Below are 9,839 nucleotides of genomic sequence, written 5' to 3'. Positions count from 1 at the left end.
GTGGCATATTTTCAGCAAAATTAGATACAAGAATCGGCTTCCGACTACCAGATCACTGGAGTATATTCCAAGCGTTCACAGCAAATACATAAAGCCTACTCGTCCTGAGATATCCAAGTGGCTTTGAAATCACTAAAGYYTCTCAGGGYTTAAACAAAGATAGCGAAAGAATGCCTTGATCTCTTAGTGGATGTAACATACTTTTTCGCGATGAAACTGCAATGGGTTGCAGCACATAGTGATATTCCAAGCTCAGTAGATACTACTCCCCTGCGATTCCTAGTAACTGGGCGAACTAGCCAGAGCAGACACCACTCTACCTTTAGACTCCAAAAAAGGAGTAATTTCTATACCACTGGCTTTGGTTAAGATTTAATTGAGAAGCCTATAAGATATATAATTGAGTCTCAGTGGGATCAATTTCTGACTAGTCCAACAAACAGGCAAACGTAGCATGAATGGAATATAGACCATTAAAGTTTAAAAGGAATGACCTAAGGACACTAGTAGGATTGCGACCCAGTCACTGTATAATTAGCGAGCATATCGGCCGCCTGACAACATGTCATGACAATTGTTACAGCTGTCAAGAGGTCGTAGAGACCTCTATAGAACAGCTTTTATGGTATAAATTTTAAGCGAACGCAAGACTTTGTGTAGAAAAATAATGTTTCGAAGGTTTCGCAAATAAAGCTCTTTGTATTGAAGAACTTCAGCAGGAGCTCTCGGTGGTTCAGAGGTCAAAGAGGGAGTGACTATAGAACATTCAGAGAGAGCATAATGTGCTGTGAAGATTTTAGTTGCAGTGGTATCACAGTTGGTCTGCTAAAGGTGTAAGTGGCTTCTTCCTACCTAACTTACCTACTTTTCTCTATCAATATACTACAACCTATACAAATTCGTGCGGCCACGTAATCTCTATAAAATCGTAAAGCGAATAAAATTGTTTCTAAAATTTACATAATGCCTGTGTTTATTGGTGCAACACCCGTCGTGTTTGCTTTGAAGTGCTGATTTATCTGCCTACACAAGTATTGCTCAAGGTCTCAACCAAAATAAACTGATAGCCGCAGTGAGAACTAACCAAATGTTATGCCTTGTTTACTGCCAATAAATTAAGCGGATTTCTGTGAATTTTCTATAGGAAAATTTGCTCYAGATAAGATTTACAGATAACCCATTTTCGCGCCAAAAATAATACACAAGTAAACAACGCGAAATAAATAAAGCAATTTAGGGCAATAAATTATGGAATGTGATACAAAAATAATGGGTGATACAAGTACGGGTACTTTTTTCGAGATTTAAAGTTGAAAGCGTACAAAATATAGTTTGYGCAAAAAACTGAAACCGCTCGACCTTCGTAAGCGACATCGCTTCGCTCTATGAGTTCTTGAAATGTTGCAAGAAGATCCAACGTTTTCGAGCTAAATTTTGTTCAGCGCTGAGGCCCATTTCTGGTTCAATGGATATGTAAGTAAGCAAAATTGCCGCATTTGAGAGGAAGAGCAACCTGAAGAGATACCAGAGCCGCCATTTCATCCAGAAAAAAGAGGTTTGCTGTGGTTTGTGGACCGGTGGAATCATCGATCCATATTTATTCAAAAAATATGCCGGTGCGAACGTAACCACCGATGGCGACCGTTATCGCGCCATTGTAACCGACTATTTGATGCCTGAAGTTGGAGCTCGTGATCTCGACGATATTTGTTTTCAACAAGATGACGCCACCTCCCACACATCACATCAATCAATGTATTTATTGAGAGAACACTTCGTTGAGCAGATCATTTCACGTTTTTGCCCGGTCGTTTGGCCACCAAGATCCTGTGGTATCACACCGTTGGACTTCTTTCCCTGAATATGTAAAGTTAAAGCATCACGCGTGTCATTCGCCAGTTACAAGTCGAAATGCTAGGACGGGTCATCGAAAATTGGAATCGACCAATGGACCATCTGAGACGTAGCCGAGACCAATATTTGAAAGAGATAATCTTCAAAAAGTAAATGCCAAAGCATGCTCTTTCGAATGATAACAAACGTTCACCATTAAATTTGAAATTTATGTATTTTTTTTTTTAAACTAGGGAACCTCAAAATGGATCACCCRATACAACTGAACTGTCAAATTGCGGAAAACACCTTTCGCCGGCGCGGTGAGCCCATAAATTTCGCACAGCCAACTGAGCCAGCCGGTGAGCTATTTTTGGTATTATTTTTTTTTTTTGTTTTTGTTTTTTATTTTCATTTTTGTTTACAATTTCACACAAATCAACGCAGTATCCAAAGGAACGCCGAAAATTGGCGGATCAAAGCGAAGGTGCGAAAAACGGAAATAAACACAAATTGAAGAAAATTTGCCGACAGGCATCCCGAAAAGTGCCGCGCGTCATAAATTTTAGCGCGAATTGGCAGCATGGAATGTAAATTTAATTACAACAAATAAACCAAATAAACAAGTTATCAAATCGCTTAGCCCAAACGCACAGCGAAATTATAATAAAATCAGAGAAATGAAAACGCAATAAAAGTAAACAACGCAAGCATTAAATAAAACTGAATAACAATAAGTTCAAATAAATTAAAGTGCAAAAGAAACGGAGCAATTTAATTTGCACTGACTCAGCCAGTCAATGTGGCAACTACTGCGCGCGAGACGTTGCGAGCAGCTGACACACGTTCAGTTTGTAAACAGAGGCAGGCGGTGTAATAAATTTGCGAAACTTGAAAGCACGATTGTAGAATTTTAATTAGCAAATGRAGTGTAAACAATGCCTAGCGACTTGAATGTCGAATGTCGAATCAAATGGCATGAGCAAAACTTGAAGCAATAAGAAGAAGAGAGGAAATTGATTATAGCGCGGCTAMATTTGGCAGATGATGCGCGCAGCCATAAATTTAAATGTTAATTAAGCGAAAATCGAAAATATATAAATTTTATTTATACTAATTTCCGCCAGCAACACCAACAACAGCCATAGCAAACAAAGTTCAAAGCCTCAAAAGTCATTAGCAATAGCATMCGCAGCATTAAAAGCTTTGATTTGCCAGCAGCGACAACACATTGACGACCGTTGGCGTGTGGGCTACTGTGAAGACATTAAACAAGCAGGCGCGGCACACCCGCGGCCAAAACTAATGGACGCTAGATTTGATTAGACAACTGATGCTGGTGATTTTTGCRCCGCGATTTAAGAATTGGYATGCGCGTGCGCAGCGGAAATTAAAATGAGTTGAAGAGATGTTTATCGATTTGCATGTGAAAAWTAATTTTGGTGGTTCTTGATTAGTAAGATGTAATACGGATGCGACAACRCATGGTTCAAAACAAAATTGTCCAAATAGATCGGGGAAACTATGGAGRAAAGACAGGAGCATAATCTTGTAGGACCCAAAGTGGTGATCTAGTGGCTGATGTTCAGAGCATACTGAAAATATGGAGGGTACACGTCTTCAGCTTGYTGAATGGCAGTGGAAGCATAACASSAGTAGSTGGTGAATCCGATTTCCCAAACRATGACGATGGAACGGTGMTGCCATTACCCGACCATGAAGAATTTCGAATAGCAATTACCCGTCTGAAGAACAACAAAGCAGCGCGGGTCGATGGGTTGCCGGCCGARCTATTCAAATACGGCGGCGAAAAACTGATAASGATCATGCATCAGCTTTTGTGTACAATATGGTCGGACGAAAGCATGCCCGACGATTGGTATTTAAGTGTGCTGTGACCAATTAACAAAAATAGAGATCCCACAAACTTCGTCGATTTCAAAGCTACTTTTAAGAGYACGTAAAGAGGCTGCCTTTATGTCGCTATGTCTGAATTTGGTATTCCCGCAAAACTTATACGGTTGTGTAAACTGACGTTGAGCAATACCAAAAGGTCCGTCAGGTTCGGGAAAGAGCACTCCGAGCCGTTCGATATCACACGTGGTTTCAGATAAGGCGAATCTCCATCGCGCGACTTTTTCAATCAACTCTTGGAGAAAATAATTCGAGCTGCAGAGCATAAATAGTGAAAGTATTTCAATTGCTCGAAGTTGGTTCTCAGACGACGCTTCCGGAATACTGGTGCATATTTTAGGCGGAAGCCTTTGTGATCAGGAAAGTGGCTAAGATAACTAAGAACGCTAAGGTTATGGTAGCCGAGATGTTTTGTTCGCAGCTGAATYTCAGGCGTTCCTTCAAGCTTTCGGCATACTGCAGTATTTTCTAGGCGGAAGTTTTTGCGGCCAGCAAAGCGGCTGAGATAGCTGACAACGCTAACAGTGTCGGAGCTGGATGTCAGGCGTTCCTTCAAGCTCCTAACATACTGCAGTTTCTTTCAGGCGGAAGTCTTTGTGGCTGAGAAACCTAACAAAGCAGGAAAGGTCGATAGCCAGGCGGCAATCTCAAAATCAGTAGTGGCTGCATATATACTTGATCCSGCAAAAAAATTCCGTCCACCGAAATAGCTGTTGAACCAGCACAGAAAATATGGRAGTCACTAAAGGCGATATATAATAAAATTGCCTAAAGGACTGTCAGAGTACCGAAGAAGAATACGTATGCTCTTTAAACACATGGTCTCGAAAGGACTGCAGAACGTTTGCTTCCCTAATAACTGGTTACTGGTAACACTTGCGAATCGGTTGTGGATAAGTAATGACGTTACTTTCAGACAAAGCAGGGAATTAGGCATGAGAGAGACTTTGGAGCACCATCTATGCTTCTGTCTAGCATTAACTAGAACTCGTCTAAGATATCTAACAGCTTCGTGGTTCAACGGACTAGGTGTAGTATCAAAATTGTAAAACTTTTCGCTAAAGTTCGCAAAAAGCGTTACCGTCCTGTATGAGAAACGCTTCAGCTCGTAAAAACTGAACCGCCATCTGACATTACTAACAACAAGTAGGTCTATGTATGGCGTGACAGTTGGTTAGTACAATCTAACCTAACTCAAATTATTCAACAAGTTAAATCAAGCTTTAGACGCATCATTGAGGCTTACAAGATGCTAAGTAAAATTAGCACTTTAAATGGTTAATAAAAATTCATTAAGTAAAACAGTTAAACTAGTTACATTAAGTAATAAAGCGYCATAAAATCAAAGCTTAAAATTTGTCAACTGCCGCGGGTGTTTATGCTATGGTTTTTATGRCCCAACTAAGATCTAAAACCGGTTTGTAGGCATAAACTATATTTAGTTTTCACAAAATTTTATGTAAAACGCAACAAAGTACGACTTTTATAGGCTTCGATTTTAACGTTCGCATATGATTTAAATTTTACGACTTTTCTGAATGAGTTTCGCTCAACTAATGTTGGGGGGTTCTACTATTTATAAATATTGTTTGTCAAAAAAGTCTTGCGGTATTTTCGCTAGTTGGCGCTTAGAGCGCGTAGTGCTAGTTYTATTCGTCGCATCGRGTCATGCTGTACCTTTTTGGAAAGCTCATTCCACTCGCTAACACGTGTTTGATTGATTGTCGTTTCTTYTAAGTCATTCGTGAGTTATAGCGTCRCAAACATGAAGCAAAAGGCAAAAATGCATCTCAAGCCGCCAATAAAATTTATGCAGTTTATGGACCCGATGCAGTTTCCATTTCCACCGCACAACGACGGTTTCAACGTTTTTTTTTCTGGTGTAGAGATGGTCGAATATGTGCCACGCTCCGGAAGGCCTATCGTCGAAAATTGCAATAAAATCGCTGAATTGGGCGAAAGAGACCGGCATAGTAGCAGCCGTAGCATCGGTCAAGAGCTGGGCATGAGTCATCAAAATAAATTTTATGCACAATTGAAAATTGAAAAAATTCAATTAAAATACCGCAAGACTTTTTTGACAACCTATTATAAATGATGTCACTTAAAATGCAAAATAACATAGCATCACTTTTCATAAGTTTAGCGGCGAAGGATAAATGATACAACATTTGAAACAAAAATTGAGTTTTGATTMTAATTGGTTATTAAATCGGTTATCTATAGGTTATATATACGTTATATATTAGTTATATCTGACAACGGGAGGTTAAAATTTTAGTAAGCAATAAAAAAATACTTTTTTGATGATTGGTAGTTTTTCATTCCAGGTGACAATATATCCCTATATCTATATGTGTATGTTCATAGAAAAAATTATTTCTGTTCGAAGCAGTGGCACAATTAGTATTGAGATTTTCGAGGGGCTCTGCTTCTACATATTTCTTTTATATAGAAACTACTTCGTAAATTCTGCTGAATCAGACTTAAAACCTCTGATTTTGTTTGGGAAAGGGTTTAACATCACCCTTCCTCTTGGAAACGCCACTGCTTTCAGTCATACTTTAATCGCACAGTTCATTCAACTCACCTGAAAATTCATAATCGCTTCAGAGATTTTGATATTAATCGGCTCGACAACCATGACAATATTGAATGAGCCCAGCAAACGTTCGGCAACCTTGTCCATGGCRACGGCGAAATTCTCCCACTCCGTGTCGAATTCGTGCACAAAGTGCAGACAACCCTTAATCACATTGACGCAGTAATTTGTGCACGGTTTTTCCGCATAGCCCTTGCATGCGCCACAGTGTTGCATTTTCGTGAGTGCGGCCGTGCAGTCAGCGTTCAGACGTACCTGAATGAAGCGGAAGAAAAATGTAAGTAATTTTTTGGTTTTTTTGAAAGATAATATTCGAAACGTATAACAGAATAATTTTTTTTTTTTTGTCGTTACTCACATTCATCATCTTCTTCGACACTTCGGCGGCTGTATGCAGCGCCTGCCAATAGGTGCGCGTCGCCACAAAGGAACGTTTGATTTGTACAGCCAGTTTGTCGGGCACATCGCCAAATGGTTTCAGTTCTTTCATATGTTCGCTGACGCATTTTAGGAATCTGAAACATAGGAAAAATATATATTAATTATATTTAATATAATAATAATCAGAAGAACATGAATAAGAAGAAGAGTATTAATATTAATAATAATAATCTATCGAAGTAGTCTAGGAAAAGCTCAACAAAAACAAATTTCTTAAGATTTGATTCATATTCGAGCCCAAAACATCTTTCTGGAACATGCATTTTGTGCATCCGCTGGTAGAACCCACAATATTTTTAAGTGTCGCAATGCAGAGCCTTCGTCCAGATTACTTTCTCAGTACCACTTAAGTTTTTGTTGTTGTAGCGGCAGAATTCTGCTCATTTGACAGTCCTTTGACGGATCAAACTACGGGTAAGTTCCGTTTACTTAAACCCGACTGTCGACTCTTCTTCCATGAGCCATCGTCAGGAACACTTTCTAAATACTATTATTGGAGCTCGCCTAACCTAATCCTATAGACTTTCTTGGGTGTCGAGAGTTATGTGACTATTCGAGTTTTCTAAAAACGGACCTATGGTTGTTTCCAAGGCGTCCAGCGTCTTTTATACGTTGATTTGAACTCAAAAATTTTCATATCCATATTTCATAGCTATACAAAGAGTCTGCTAGCCATAAGAAACTCTACTTTCATGAGAATATGTCTAGATCATTTTCTAAAAACCATTATTGGAGCTCGCTAAACCTGAAGCAGTAGTCTTTCTTAKGCGCTCTAGCCCTTCATAGAGTGATTTCTATTCAGAAATGTTTAAATATAAATTTCATGGCTATTCATCGTGTTTTCTAGTTTCACTTTTTCTAAGAACCTTCATCTAGACTACTTGCAAGACAGCACTTTTTCCACAAATTAGGTTAGGGGATTATTGGAGCTTACGCAAGTCCAAGCTATAGCCGTTTCTCAGGAATGAAACGTCTTTTAAAAGATGACTTCACTTGAAAATACACTATCTGAATACCATGTTTTAAATATTTTAGGTTATGTGAGCATTCGAGCTTGCTAAAACCGATGCTATAGTCGTCTCTTAAGCGTACAGAGTCTTTAATAAGATCGTTTGACTTAAAAAAATTACATTTTGAATATCATGTTTTCCACATTTTAGGTTATGTGAGTAATCAAGTCTGCTAAAACTGAAGCTTTAGTCATGGCATGGTAATCTAGAGAACTTTATAAGATATTTTCACTTAAAAAAATAATTCCTAAATACCACATTCTTCATATTTTAGGTTTTGTGCGAACTCGAGCTTGCTAACACTGGACCTATAATCCTTCCYTAGACCCCCAGAATCTTTAACCAGCTGATTTCTTTCAAACATTTATTTAAATTTAAAGTTTATGCTTATGCACCGCGTCYTATAGCACTTTAGATCCAGCAGCATACACTTTAGTTCAAGGATAACAAAGGAAGAGCGAAAGCAGCAATGAAAACAGCGAAAGATACTCAAGTGCTTCACGTTGTACTTAACCCTTCGGAGAAGCAAAAACAACAATAAAATAATTATGTAAAGTAAACAAAAGTTAAATTTTAAATCAAAAGCGGGCGCAATAAAGCGCTGATTGTTGGAACTTTAAGTGAAAACAAAAAAGTAAATAAAGATGAACAGAGTTGCTGACGTTAGTGTGAGTTAGACGCGCTGTATCTATGATTTTGAGTATGTATTTTTGCTTGTCAGTATGTATATTAAGGGCCATCATATTGAATAATATCTAGGAGGTGTGAAAAAGTGCAAGATGCTAACTATGTATGATCGTGTGTGGGTGTATGTGTCTATGCAAAATGCTTGCGGCACTTGTAGGGCTGCACTGTACTTCATTATTCTTGTTGTTGTTGATTTTATTACTATTGCAGTTACCATATTTTCAACGCCGCCCCCAAAGCTATAAAACTTTGCTGCGAGTATTTAGAGAGTGGCAGAGATCGAGGAGGAGGAGAGCTGTGTTGGCACAATACAGGCGGTTTTTATAGCAGTTGTACACTGCATATGTTTGTCTATATAGCTGTGTGTGTGCGCTTGCATACGCTGTGTGCTTAAGATCATTTGAACGCGGCTTGTTGGCCCAGTCACCGCGCTTCCGGCCATTTTTCGCTTTTATTTGCTTATGAATGAGGTGTGCTTGGTTACACTTTGTTTTTTGCGTGTGTGTACATGTGTGTGTGTATTCGCAACTAAACGAGCATGCATATATGTTAGTGTAAACAATTGTGTGTTATTGCATGTTTCTGGATGAGTTTCTATGGGCCGACGTGTCAATGCGCCTTTTAACAAATTCGTTGTAAATGACTTTTTGCTATTTTGCCGCAGCCTTTCTATATCTTTCACTACTAGTGGACATTTGAATACCTGCCAGAGTGGTGAAATTTAAGCAGTTGAACGAATACATATATAGATATATAAATTCGTACACACATGATAACATTAATGCGGCATTTATCTATTATGACCTGAACAAGGTCTGTTGACAGACAATATCGATATCTGTCAATTAGCTACACAGTTTTTGAGATATCAATCTGATTTTATGCACAAGGAATTGTCGATATCAGACCACTATAGCATATAGCTGCCATACAAACTGACCAATAAATATTTAGTTCTTGTATGGACAACTCTTTTATTTAACGAGATATCTTCATGAAAATTGTTATAGACAATTGATGAAGGTAAAGCCAAGATCTCCGAAGAAATTTTTCAGATCGACTAACTATAGCATACAGCTGCCATATAAACTAACAAATAAAATTCAGCTCTTTTAAGGAAAAATGTTTTAATAAAAAAATATCTTCACGAAATTTTGGCATGGATTATTAGCAAAGACAGTGTTACAATAKCCGAAGAAATTTTTCAGATCGGTCAAMGATAACATATAGCTGCCATACAAACTGACCAATAARAACTATGTTCTTGCATGGAAAACTCTTTTATTTTACTAGATAAATTCACGAAATTCGACAGAGGTTATTAATGAAGGCAACGCTATAATATGTGAAGA

At 38.4% G+C, this 9,839-nt stretch overlaps 1 protein-coding gene across 1 annotated transcript in view; it reads right to left on the bottom strand.

Annotated features, from left to right (window-relative positions):
• Positions 1-9,839, bottom strand: part of LOC108973421 — a 21,083-nt gene that overhangs the window by 6,406 nt on the left and 4,838 nt on the right. The window contains exons 3-4 of the mRNA XM_018940679.1: positions 6,708-6,864; positions 6,338-6,604 (exon numbers count right to left, since the gene is read on the bottom strand). Coding sequence (XP_018796224.1) covers positions 6,338-6,604; positions 6,708-6,864 — 424 coding nt within the window. The remainder of the gene's footprint in view (positions 1-6,337; positions 6,605-6,707; positions 6,865-9,839) is intronic.

Source organism: Bactrocera latifrons, unplaced genomic scaffold, assembly GCF_001853355.1.
Source record: "Bactrocera latifrons isolate USDA-ARS-PBARC rearing strain unplaced genomic scaffold, ASM185335v1 scaffold_479, whole genome shotgun sequence".
Taxonomy (NCBI): domain Eukaryota; kingdom Metazoa; phylum Arthropoda; class Insecta; order Diptera; family Tephritidae; genus Bactrocera; species Bactrocera latifrons.
The sequence above is the reverse complement of the archived record's forward strand: the minus strand, read 5'-3'. Positions and strand labels throughout refer to the sequence as shown.